General features: G+C 38.7%; 1 protein-coding gene across 1 annotated transcript; it reads right to left on the bottom strand.

Moving 5' to 3' along the window:
• Nucleotides 1-890: 890 nt before the first annotated feature.
• pfkma (phosphofructokinase, muscle a) lies at nucleotides 891-13852 on the bottom strand. Its single transcript, XM_047378319.1, has 22 exons — nucleotides 13617-13852; nucleotides 12575-12648; nucleotides 12413-12490; nucleotides 10840-11029; nucleotides 10541-10706; nucleotides 9209-9253; nucleotides 8409-8517; nucleotides 6890-6985; nucleotides 6704-6796; nucleotides 6497-6622; nucleotides 6321-6385; nucleotides 5993-6056; nucleotides 5740-5886; nucleotides 4734-4804; nucleotides 4561-4648; nucleotides 4330-4482; nucleotides 4082-4246; nucleotides 3873-3934; nucleotides 2878-2989; nucleotides 2690-2789; nucleotides 1260-1365; nucleotides 891-1162 (listed from the first exon to the last, which is right to left on the bottom strand). Exons 1-22 carry the CDS (start codon nucleotides 13705-13707, stop codon nucleotides 1021-1023), a joined length of 2343 nt encoding a protein of 780 aa, XP_047234275.1. The 5' UTR covers nucleotides 13708-13852; the 3' UTR covers nucleotides 891-1020.
• Nucleotides 13853-13939: the final 87 nt, after the last annotated feature.

The raw sequence follows: 13939 nt of genomic DNA, 5'->3' as shown, positions 1-13939 counted from the left end.
GGTTTTGACACTTGGTATGTGGTTAACACTTTTAAACATCTGTATTAAATAAAGTGAATAAAAAAAAATGCAACCATAAAATACACAAAAAATAGAACCATATTTAAAAAATATTTTTATTGATCAAGAATTATGGCTAAGAACAAACTATTTTTAATTCAGCTTTTTTATATTTGACAGCCAAGCTTTATTATAAAGAATGAGTAGTTCAGATTGGGAAATCCAATTCTGGAAACCTTCCTAAATATGTGCTTACTGGGTGACAATTATACCACAAACTATATAAAACAGTCCAATAATGAATAATTATGTTGATATATTTTGAATCCAAATGTTTTAACATCGTAAAATTGCTAAATAAAATAGTACTCAGTAGTTACCAGCAGGTATTGTGGCACTTCTGTGACCTCTATCAACAAGAGAAAGGGTGGCTCTAATAAGGGTCGTGATCTAATCAGCACTTTCTTTCAGCTCTTGAAACGTAATCAGAAAAGGTAAGTAATTACCATGCTTAAACATGACAACAAAAGGCGATGTTTTCCCTCTGCAAATATCTTTACCTAACAGGATTACTGGTGTAAAACAAAAGATTTCACTGATTGTAGCCTATAGGGAAATTTCACTTGTGAGTGGTGAGTCATGAGTCAGAAACCAACGACTTGCAAGGAATGACTGAGAAATAAATGTATATGGCTGTGACATAGCTTTATTACCTTCAGAAAATTTAAATTGTGGCCTATGATCTTAACTTCTGCTAGTATGTGGAGTAAAAAGCAAGTACAGACACACCTACTTATTTGGTCACTTCAAATATCTTTTTATACTAGCGGACAACCAGTGTAAACTACTGAATTTAATAAAAAGAAAAAAAAAACACACACACACCCATGTCTGTAAAGACAGCAGCTCTTTTATTAAGGCACATAGACAAGTGGTTGGACTTGAAAATTAAAAACAAGTTACTAAACAGAGTAAAATACCCCCAAACCAACCATCTGCTTCAAAGCAAAAAGGCTCAGTCTACTTCCTGTGGTCTCCCCTCTTGTTGAACACATGCTCCATGTCGGCGTGTTCGGATGTGTCCAGCTTGATGTCATACTTGGCCAGGATCTTCATGATGGGCCTGATTTTCAACCACCACTGTGTCTTCGGGATGCGGTGCCTGCAGTGAAGCACGAAAGGAGATGGATCAGCCATCATTATGACAGGTGCTCTGCTCAGCATAATATATCAGTTTAGTTAGCAGCTGTGTGGTTTACTCGAAATCTGTATCTTCTTTCAGATCAGCAAGAGGCTGGAAGGTGAGCGACCTCTTCCTCATGCCCAGTACACAGGCAGAGTCCGGCGTGTTGGCAAAGATGCGACCTAAGAGCCCCACAATGTCAAACAGTTAATCCATCATCAACCTCTCTCACACTGTGAGGGGTACAACAGTGGTTTGCAAACCATACAAGTGCATTTCAATACATTTGAATAATTTCTAAAAGTTAATTTATCAAGACTCATTACAAAAAGAGTAATTTAGCTCAAGTGTTGATTTCTATTCAACAGCTAATGAAAGTTTCTCAGAAAGTTAGAAAACCCCATCAAACTACGTAATATCAAATTATTTTAATACAAAAAATCCTTTCTGTAAGGTGTGTCCATGTTCTGTACAGTGTATGTACTCGGTACTTGGTCTGGGCTCCATTTGATTTGAGTACTGGATCAATCCGACGGGGCATGGAGGTGATCAGCCTGTGGCTCTGCTGAGGTGCTGAAGCCCAAGTAGCACTGATTTTACACTTTTAAAATTAACCCTCTTATTATTTAAGACAATAAACTTGAGTAAAGTTATAACATGAGATAGATACATCGGAATTTTGCACAAACCAGACTTGTTAATTTTCTTAACAAATTACCCATAACATTCCAACCACCTGACTTCTGCTCTGCCAGAACAATGAGCCAACAGGGCAACTGACGGTTTCTGTATTATCAAGCACTAAAATGGCCACATATTCTATTAATACAATGGTATACAGTACTATTATGATGTGGCAACCTTTTAAATATTGTTTCCCAGTACACTGCAATAGAGGCTTGACTTAGAGAGATCTTTTTAAAAGTGTATACATTTAAAATCTTCATCTTAGGGATAACCCTGCTGCATTATAATTTGATTATTACATAGTAAACATCAGTTTAACTCTGTGACCATCCTACTTTATCATCTTCCTTTCCCTCTTCTATCATCTGCACGTTGAAATTATGCTTGAGATCAGTGTGACCTACAGCTCAATGTTTGCCACCAGGCCCCAGACAAAAAACTTTGAGCCTTATTATATAAAAATGAGAAATTCTGTTAGATAATTAGAATTGGAGAAGTTTGTCAAGACATTATCTTGTGTATCATTCCTCACCACCCCTCCTATTTGCATCTTTTTATTTAAAGATCTTACATTTTAGGTAAAGTTAACACCATCACTTTGTAAATGTCATGTTATGTAGATGTAGACTTTTCCTGTTAGATTTCTGCAGTGCAAATCACAATCACTCAAATGTAACTTAGATCATTTTTGACCTTTACACTTCTCAACTAAAACAACAACTGGCCTTATTCCTGCATAAAAAAAAAAATAATAATAACTAATCACCAATCTTTGCTGGCATCAAAAGTACTGAAGAATATAGCTTTAGGCATACGAACCATGCCTGTAGCATTCCTTGAGCTTTTCAGTAAGCCAGAGAATAGATTTGGCTCCCATCTTTGTGGCAAAGTTTCTGTCAAAGGGTGTCGGAGTGCCGCCCTGCAGTTGAAAGAGGAGAGACAATTAACTTTTAATAAAAAGAAGAAAATGTGCCTTACGTTCTGACTGCATTGTGATTCTTTGTGACCTGCTGCATGTGCCCGAGGATATTCTTGCGGGAGTCAAAGATTCCTTTGCCTTCTTCTGAGTACAGGTTAAAGATGAAGTCCGTGGTGTAGTTAGCATTGCAGTTTTCATTCCTGATGGGGGAGAAAAGACAGTTGTTTGAAGGGAACAAAAGTCAGTGCTCAGCAAAATGGGTCAGAAGGGGCATTTAGAATAATCTGATGATAATGTGAGGGGAAGGTGTTGCAAATAACTTTACAATTTCAGTTTTCAGTTCAAACTTGCCAGCAAGTAAAAACCATTCAGCAATAGCTAAGCTAAAGAAAGGCAGAATCTGGTCTTTTTTAATCTGATTTTGTAAGCAGGTGTTTGTTCAACTGTGATATACACAGTGGCTTGCAAAAGTATTCATACTCCTTGAACATTTTGACATTTTGTCAAAAACCCCAATGATTTCAATGAGATTGGATGTGGAAGAAGGTGATTTGATCAGATGCTCTCCATTCAATCTGACAGCCTGAGCCATTTTGCAAAGAAGTGGAAAAAAAATCAGGTCATATCTTAACCATCAAAAGATGGAGTGAAAGGTAGATCTACAAAGTACTGACACAGGGTGTGAAATAAAAACCCTGCACTTGTCAGATCTGTATTTGGAAAAAAAAAATCTGGAAAACAAATAAATTTTTCTTCTACTTGTGCCACTTTGTGTTGGTCTGTAACGTGACAAAAATTAGAAAGAGTTCAAGGTCTGTGATAACTTTTGCAAGGCACTCTATAAAGGAATCAGATGAAATAGCAATTTGTAGATGGCATCGATGTCCATCCCTTATATGGTTTCCCAGAGCTCGAATGATGAAATTAAACAGCACACATTGTAAAATGATAAGGCTCTGCTTTTTATTGAGACATGAGTCCCGATACGAGAGTTAGAATAGTTTTAAGTGCTTCTGAATTCAGTGTTTTGGACAAGCTTTTGTCCCTTGACTCCCTGCTGTCCTTCAGCTCAACCAAACGTACCTGAGAATCAAGCCTCTCTTCACCGTCGTCTTCATCTTCTCCACAAGATGCTCTACGTTTGTCTGTGGTGTCATTTTAAACATCACACAGTCAAACAATTAATTTTTTTAAACATTTAAGATATCTTAAATATTTCCAAAAAATGTATGTGCATGAACTGATATATCATTTCCTACTGCAAACCAGTTCCCTTATGGATCTAAGCTCACCTTCAAGTCCCTAATGTTGAATTTTTCCTCATAGATGTATGCAGCGTCGGCCCCAGCAGCCAGTCCTGCCATGGTGGCCAGGTATCCACAGTATCCGCCCATTGTCTCTACGATGAAGACACGGCGCTTCGTTCCGGCTGCAGACTGCTTGATTCTGTCACAGGTCTGCACAGAAAACAACCCAGGAATGTTTCGAGCTGTTTGATTATCCTCGTATGTGCGATTATCTGTGCCGCTTCACCACTGACGGATGTGATGGTGTTCAGAGCGGTGTCGGCGCCGATACTGAAGTCGGAGCCGGGGACATTGTTGGAGACGGTGGCGGGGATCACCACCATAGGTATGCACATCTCCTCATATTTCTCTCTGGCCTGAACCATCTCCAGACCTCCAACATAGGCCTGGGCAGACAACGGTTATTTTTGACAGGTCTTTTTAACATGAGGGCAAACATGTCGAGCTTTATTGTTTTGTTTTACCTCAAATCCACCAATGATAACCAAAGCATGGATGTTGAACTTAGCTATGTTTTCACTGATTTCATCCAACAGTTTCCCTGGAAGAGTTCTTCAGGGACATAAAAACATATTTGGCTATATAACTGTAAGCTTAAAATAAAGTGTCACAGAAATATACAGCAACACTCTTTCACCTCTTGGTTCCCAACATCGAGCCTCCTTTTCCAGTCCAGCCGCTCACCGTAGTCCAGTTTATGGGCTCAATCTGTAGTCAGGAAAGATGATCAGATGAAAATGTTTAAACACAAATTTCCAAAAGAGCTTTTGGAAATTCATTTACAACAACATCACTGCGATATGGCTTTAAACATCTATATTTTCAATGCTAAGCCTTCCTATTTTACTCTTTTAACACATGATATTTTACTGTTGACCAGGTCTTAAAATAGTCATGATTTAAATAGACATCAAAACAACACTGCAGTCCAAACGCATGACTGTTAGGTTAATTGGTTACTCTGAATTGTTAGTCTCTGTGTTGCCCTGCGATAGATAGGTGAACTCTCTGCCTCTCGCCCAATGACTGCTGGATAGACACCAGCACCCCATGACCCTGCGGGGATTAGAGGGTTTAAGACAATGAATGGATGCACATTTTATGTATATTTAATTCATTAATATTCATACAGTTAAACCTAAAATTATTAACACCCCTGGAAGGAAAATAGGAAATGAGACAGGAATCTCTTAACCGATATAAAACTATGTAAAAGGAATATGATTTTTTTAATGTTTCCTCTGGTATTTCGATTATTTATCTGTGATAATATTGTTTTAAATCTAAATCTACCAGGGGTATGAATAATTTTGGCTACAACTGTATATATCTCCAGTATTTCCTTAATAATCTAGACAATTGCTCTAGATTAGATCCACAGTTCATCAACCTCTATAATAGATTGATTTATCTCTCCTTTAATTCCTAATCAGCTTATTAATAATATTAATATTTTTTGTTTTGTGTGTCTGTTTCTTTACTTTAATTATTTCTAATGTGTGTGTCTCTAGTGGTTCCATGCCTGTCCTGTTTTTAACCTCTGTAAAGCACCTTGTGTTACGCTTAGCTTTATAAAAAGTGCATTTTTTTTATTTTTTTTTCTATATAGATCTGTAACAAGGTTATTAACAATGAACAGCTACCTGCCCATGCGCCAGACCATCAAAACCGTCATGGACAGCAAACATGGAGTGACCCTGGATGATGCCCATCTTCACGGCAGCACGGACCGCGGCGTTCATGCCAGCGCAGGGAGCTCCAATGTTCATAATGGCCACATTGATGTTGCTCTGCCATGAAGGGAAACAGCCGATGTGTTGGTTATGAACAACAATATCCTTATTAATTTTAACTGTTTTAAAACCTGGTGCAAAACTAAGAAAGAAGGATGCTCACCTTCACATCTGGAGGATTTATATGTGCCAGCAATTTGTATGTATTCCAGTTATTTTCAAAACTTCTGCAAAGCAAATGGAGTTTAATGAGTAACGTTATTAGCAAAATGCAAAGTAAATAATAACTGATTTACTTTTGATTGTCGTCATAGTTTTTTCTTTGTTTTTGCCAGTGACTGGAACTGAAAATTACGAGAATCGTCACAGTCTAAATATGGATAACGTCTGAATGACCTTTTATGAAGTTCAGGAAATAAATATTAAGTTTCTATTTTTCCTTTCATGCACATTCTTATTTTTTCAGATAAGGAGAGTATGACAACACATACTTTCCCCTGAGCTTGAGAGCATCATCAAATCTGCCCGAAGCCATGGCAGTAGTCACATCTTTGGTCTGTAAGGCAAAGAATATGTAGTGAGGAAAGCTGAGGAAATACGTCCATGTAATGTTTATGAACAATAAAACAAATCAGCAAGATCTGTAGATAGAAATACTAATACATACTATCTGAACACACTCCATGAGGGGCAGTCTGACAGCCTGGTTTCCAGACAGACTAACCACACAGGCAGGAGTGTCCGGCGTGGCCTCCAGCAGCGCCATCACCGCCTCCACACCCATCCTGCTGCCCTGAGTGACGCACACACCTTCAGATTAGCACGTTTGTGTGAGAACAGGTAAAGCTGCACATGTTATATCTGAGGTAGTCACCAGGATTCTGTCAAAAGCAGACGGCGTTCCTCCTCTCTGGACGTGACCAAGGATGGTGGTGCGGGTGTCAAAGCCAAGCCTGTCGGTCACCAACTGGAGACACATAATTATGCACATTTTTAGGTATTCTGTCAGATAAAGTCAGAGTAAAAGTAAACAGTCTAAATAGATAAGAATGAGCTTTACCTTTTTGATCTGGTCTGATGTGATTGGTTTGCCGTCTCTGGAGATTGCACCCTCTGCCACTATGATCACATTCAGACGAGAACCTCGAGCCCTTTGCTAAAATATATAAAATTATCCACAACAGGATATATTATGCTTGCACACCCTGATTTCCGTAAGACTCTTTTTTGTACATTTACTACTTTTAAATGTATTTATTAGAATGTAATGTGATGGACCATCACAAAGTATTGAACAATAGTTAAAGAAAAACTGTGCGTGATTTGAAATTACATTTTTACAATGATATCTGAAAAGTTTGATGTGTATTTATAGTCTAATAAACCTAAATAATATCCAGTGCAACCAATTGCCTTCAGAAGTCATTATTAAAATAGATCCAGCTGTTCTGTGAGAGCCTCAGAGGTTGGTTACATAACATTAGTGAACAAATAGCATCTTAGAGAACAAGAAACACAGCAGACAGGTCAGAGAGAAAATTGTGGAGAAGCAAGGTTAGGTTATGAAACAATATCCAAAGGTTTTCAATATCTCATCACTGTTCGGTCTGTCATCTAAAAGCAGAACCTACCAAGACATGGTCCCCCACCGCAACTGACAGGCTGGGTAAGGAGAGTACTAATTAGAGAAGCAGCCCAGAGACCCATGGTAACTCTGGAGGAGATGCTGAGATCCACTGCTCGAGTGGGAGAATCTATTGACAGGATAGTTATTTATGCACTCCACAAATCTGCTTTTATAGAAGAGTGGCAAGAAAAAAGCCACTTCTTAAAGAAAGCCATAAAAAGACCTCAAGCCATGTAGGAGACAGCAGAAAAAGCTGCTGAATGATGAGACCAAAAGTGGGCTTTTTGGCCTCCATGTAAAATGCAACATGTGACAGAAAAAAAACACCACACTCCACCCTCTCCAGACATTCTCAATGTAAGACATGGTGATGGAAGCATCATGCTGTGGGGATGTTTTTCTTCAGCAGGGACACAGAAGCAGGTCAGAGCTGATGTGAAGATGGATAGAGCTAGATATAAGACAACCCGGAAAGAAATCTAGTAGGTGTTCACAAAAATGACCCTGAACATACTGCCTTAGGTACAAAGGAATAGATCAAAGCGTATTAATGTATTAGAATGGCCCAGTTAAAGTCCAGGCCTAAACACAATGTAGAATCTGTCACATGGATGATCACAATCTGAACAAGCTAGGAAAACTTTTAAATCTCCAAATGTGCAAAGCTGGTAAAGACATAAACCAAAACCCTCAAAGCTGTGATTTCAGCAAAAGGTGGGTCTACTGTACAACCTATGGAGTTAAGAAGGCTGAAAACATATGCACGCCACACTTTTCAGATTAACCTTCATTTTCCCTCCACTTCCCAATGATACACTACTTTGTGTTGGTCTATCACCTTAAAACACGTGAGGTTTGTGGCTGTAGCATGATGAAATATAACAAAGTTCCAGGGGTGTGAACATTGTTTGCATGGCACTTTATAACATCACTAACAAATAAAGAAGCTTACATCTGTCAGCCTCCTGCACAAGTGATTTTCCCAGCCATCATCTGGTGGCATCTCCGGAATGAAAACCCAGTCGGCCCCACAGGCCAGAGCCGACACCAGGGCCAGGTATCTGCAGCCACACGCACAAACCAAAACAACAATCAACAAGCAGTGTCTTGCAATATCTCGCCAGCCAAGCTGAGCATGTGTACTAATTTAAACAGGAAGTCTGAATGTTAGTGGTAATTACAAAAAAAAAAAAGAAAAGAAAACATCAAAGTATTAAGTGCATTTTAGGAAATATTATTATATTTTTGAATAATCCAAATGTTCAATCTTGTCTTCTAAAGTATCTTCCTGTTGAAAAGAAATCCCATTCTTTCAACTTGGTTGTTTTACCAAATGTTCTAAAACATATTTTACCAATGTAAATAAGATTAGCATCCCCAGCTTTTAAATAAACCTTAAAGTGCTACAAAGCACATTCAATTCTTTATTTTACATAACATATGACCTGACACAAAAAAACCAGAAATATTCAACTAATTCAGAATCAACTAAGTAATGAGTATCGACTTTCTTTTTCAGTCTCTTACAAGTTGGAAACAAGAAGAGTGTCTGCATGTGGTAATAAAAAAGAAACCCCCAATAAGTGATGGTTTCATCATGCAAACTTTTCTGCCCTAAAATATAATATTTCAGTTTTTATAAATACGAGAATATAGTTAACGATTGAAGTAGTTTAATTCAATCATCATTAATTCAACCTTTTAGACTTTAAATGCACAAACAGATAAACAAATGTAGCAAATAGAACTGACCCGCAGTGTCTGCCCATCACTTCCAGGATAAATGTTCTCTGGTGGCTGCAGATATACACAAAACATTTAATATGAAACAGGAAAAAATCCTACATAGATTTGAAACAAAATCACTGACTTTTATCAGTCAGGAAAGGATTACAAAACCTTCGAAGACTTTGGGACTCCACTGAACCACAGTGTGACCAATCATCTACAACTGGAGAAAACATGCAGCAGTGGTGAACCTTCCCTAGGAGTGGCTGATCTACTAAAACTATTCCAAGAGCACATGGGTGACCAATCCAGGAGGTCACAAAAGAACCCAAAACAACATCTGCAGGCCTCAGTTGCCTCAATTTAGCTCAGTGTTCATGATTCAACCTAAAGACAGAGAGACTGGCTTCTGGGGAAGATTTCCAAGGTGAAAACCACTCTGTAGACTGACATTACAACTGGTGTAAAATTAACACAGCATTTAGGAGAAATAACATTATATCAATAGTCAAACACCTGTCTGGCTGCTAACTTCCTGCTTCTGGACCTGAGTGACTTGTTGTCATTAATGGAAAAATGAATTCTCCTCTCTACCAAAAAATGAATCCTTAAGGAGAATGACCTTAAGCTCAAGTTCACTTGGGTCATGCAGCAGCAGAACAAATACCCAAATCACACAAGCAAGTTCACCTATGAATGGCTTTAAAAAAAATAGTGAAAAAAGGAAGGAAGGTTTGGTGTGTGCCTAGTCAAAGTCCAGGGTTAAATGCAATTGAAAGGGAGTGGCATGACCTTAAGGAGCCTTCATGTTCAAAAACCCTCCAATGTGCACATTGTTCAGAGAAGAGTAATCCAAATTTCCACCATGGGGATCTTAGAGACTAATTTCCAGCTATAACAAACACTTGATTGCAGATCACATTAAGTTGAACAACCAGTCATTAGGTTTAAGGATCAGTAACTTTATACATGGGGCCAGGCTGATTTGGATAGCTTCGTTCCCTTAATAGATAAGATCATAGTTTGAAAACTGCATTTTGTTTAATTGTTTGATAATCTGAAACATTTAAGTGTGACAAAAAAGCAAAACAGAAGAAGGGGAAAACACCTTAAAACCGCACTGTAACATTTTTAAATTTGAATTATATGATTAAAAAACACTGCAAACTTTTTAAAAAGTCACGTTTCTGATTTATGAATTGCATTTTTCATTAAAAATGTTTAGATGCTTCTAATGTTCTTTGAGTTGAGTTCTAATAGTTTATATTGCTTCCTAATTTGACTCTTTGAGAGGTTTGTATTTCATTTTCTGGTTCTTGCTATTTCAAATAGTTGAGTTGTACAAGCCTTTCTGACCTCTGTGCAGTTGTAGTGATGGCGTCCACCACCTCGATGATGCGGTGGAGAGCAGAGTCAGTGCCAATGGTCATGTCAGTGCCACAGAAGTCATTGTCGATAGAGCCAACCATGCCGACGATGTTCAAGTTGGACGATTTCTTGGCTTCTTCCTGTGTAATCTTCCCTGCAGAGAAAAAAAATACTCTGATAGGAATGTATGCTGTCTAAATATGACTTAATATGATCATGGATCCTACCAGTTTATAACTTAGATCAGATCCTCTAACAAAAATATAAGGGCTTATTTATGGATTTACCAGCTCGGACCAAATCAGACAACAGGCCGCTCCACTCAGTCCTGAACTCGTTGGCTCCGGTCAGACTGCCGTCACCTCCAATCACACACAGGTTGGTGATCCCGAGCTTCACCAGGTTACAGGCCGCCTTCATACGGCCCTCCCTGCTCCTGAAGTCTTTGCAGCGAGCGCTGCCGATTACAGTGCCACCCTGAGACAGAGAGGAGAAGCTGTTTTAGTCTAACCTACTCACTGACATTTACACTCAAAAAGCCCTAAATTCAAATGTTACATGTATTGTGGGCTAATGAGGATTAAAGTTTGAAGGCAACATGTCACATCCACTCAACAGCTCATTCACACACTTACCACACCTTTGCTATCCTTCAGTGAGATGGGAAAAAAAATCATCCGCTTGATGTTATCACTGAAGAAATTAGAGTATCAAGTTTAACCCTCTGAGCTCCAGCTGGAGCAGTTAAAAGGTCAGTTCAGATAACTGGGCTCCTGCAGCACTTTGATATTTTTATTTTTCAGATGCTTGGTTGTAAACCTTCTGCTGTACAGGGCCATGGCCCTGTTGCACCAAGCATTAAGATATAAGACGAGCTCTCCATTTCATGAAGAAGGCTTTGATATGGAGAGAAACTGCTTAGGTCCTAAGGCTGTACAAAAAACCCATATCATTATTCTTCCACTGCCGTGCTTTACAGATGTTATGAGGTATTTGTAATAGAATGCTGTGTTTGGAATCCCCCGAAACATTGAGGTGTGTATTATCTCAAAATATCAATACTTTTATTTCAGCTGCACAAGGGATAGTGTTTCATAAGTTATGTGGTTTGTTCAGATTAACCTTCTGCTGATCAGAACTGTGCTGTATTGTTTTCCAGCTTTTCTCCGGTAACCCTTCCAAACAAATCATACTTAATTAATTTTCCTTTTTCTAACACAAACATAATACATGCTAACTGACCTCTGAGATGAAGTTCTCCAGAGCAAAGAGATTATGGACTGGTAGAGGGTTGTTTGTTCACTTAGCTTGTTGAGGTAAAACAGAACTGGAGTGTATGTCAACAACAATGACCTAAATGAAGCTTGGTCAGAATGCATTGGTCATTAGTAATTTTATATGAATTCATAGGGTCCTTTTGGTCACTCTATGACCACTAGAGAAGCCAGGATATCTGAATCAGGGTAAAGTTAGAGAGCGTGTGTGTGACTAAACCAAGGACAATGTTCCTGGTCTTTGGTTTTGATTTGTTTTTTTATATTTGAAAATGTTAAATACATGCCAGAAATAATTGTGATAAGGACTGATATTGGATGTGGATGGATGCGGATGGATGGACGCGACCATTTAGATAAAGTAAATAAAGTCTGAAAATAATAATTTTTCATGCCCCGTTTTCTTCTTCTATTATTTTCCAAACCTGGAAAATAATTAAATCAAAGTCTGGAGTTGACCCCTGTACTCATTGAAATTGTGTGTCCTGACCCTTTAAGACAATACATTTTCAGCTTTTCCTGACTGACAACACAACAATCAACCTGCGTGATTCTGTATAAAGTGAGTCTGCTGCACATCACTCACCAGCTGGAGCATCATAGACACGCTCTCCCATGTGGCCGGCCGGATGTGATCCCCTCCATCCACCAGGCCTTGGTAACCCTGCATCGCACTTAAATTGTTATCTTTTATATAATACACACATATCAGCGTTTGTTTGACATATTTTAGTGAGTTAGTGCATACCTCATGAACAAAGAAGACTTTGGCTCCAGTGTAGAGACCCACTCGGACTGTGGCTCTCACCGCAGCATTCATACCTGAGAGCCACAATCAGTTTCATCTGTGATGTGTGTTTAATGCACACACAATACAACAATGACTCCCTCATGTTTTCAGTCAGATACAAAATCTCAGCCTGATCTTAACCTTTCAGTTATTTAACCTTCACCTTGGCACCGCATGAGACTAAAATAGCCATGTGGAAACAGAACGGGAGCAGGGTTTGGGGGACTCCAAGTCATGTGCAACTTCTGTCCCCTGGATGATGGTACACTAAAGGCCACTGTGAGAGTTTGTGTTGTGACAAGAAATGTGGCATGTGGCGGCTCTTGTTTCAGCAGACAGCAGCTGAAGGATCAGTGGGCGTTTCTTTCTTCCATACCAGAAAAAGGTCAATGCCACTAAAATTAGCCCCAAAGGGGTGAAAAATAAGGAAACTGATGAGGGCCAAAAGAAGCAAATAAGCACAAAAAAAAACTGAATGGCTGAAGAGGAATACTATGCAGGAATACAAGGAAAATAAAACATCATGCAGTTGTGTTTTAAGCACAACTGGTAGGAGTATAATGCCAAATTTAATATGCAAGTTAAAATTCTGAAATAAATTAGAAATGAAACCATAATAGAACCTCATTTTATTAGACAGTTATTTCAATTTAGAATTTTAGGATAAAATAAGTTCTGAAAACGACACATTAAACTATTAGGATGCAGCGAAACCCAGATACAACGCTCATGTCTTCATGCAGGATTTGCAGCTAAATGTCCATTTAAGTGAGTCAGATGTCAAGTTTGTTACTTCAATATCTTATTAGATTTACAGTCTCAATACTTTCTCTGGCCTGCAAAACAAACACTCCTTCAAAGATGACTAGGATTCAGCATTACTCTCAGACGCAACAGAACAGCATTAAGGAAGATGCAGTTTGAGTGCATCTGAACTAATTCTGTATTTCAATAGTTCATAATAAAAGGTGCAAATTAAATATCCACTTTTTCTACTCACCTTGAGCGTCTCCTCCTGATGTCAGCACTGCTATGGACCGTCCAATGCCCATCTTTGTTGGATCCATAGTCAGCTTGAAGTCCTTGGACATGTTTCACAAAAGACAGGTGTCTTAGAAGAAGGGTGTAAAGGATAAGGAGAAAGAACTGTGTAGATCTTCTTAAACTCTGGTTCTCCGGGGAGTCATGGGAGAATGCCCAGGCTTTATAGAATACTGGTTCTATTCTTGCCCCCTCCCTCTGAGACCTTCACCACTTACTCCCTTACACAGCCAAACTAAATATAAGCAGGACCAGAGACCACAGAGGACGCTTCCACATAGA

Source organism: Girardinichthys multiradiatus, chromosome 1 (genome assembly GCF_021462225.1).
Source record: "Girardinichthys multiradiatus isolate DD_20200921_A chromosome 1, DD_fGirMul_XY1, whole genome shotgun sequence".
NCBI classification, from domain to species: domain Eukaryota; kingdom Metazoa; phylum Chordata; class Actinopteri; order Cyprinodontiformes; family Goodeidae; genus Girardinichthys; species Girardinichthys multiradiatus.
Note: the sequence above shows the minus strand (reverse complement) of the source record. Positions and strands in the feature narration are given on the sequence as shown.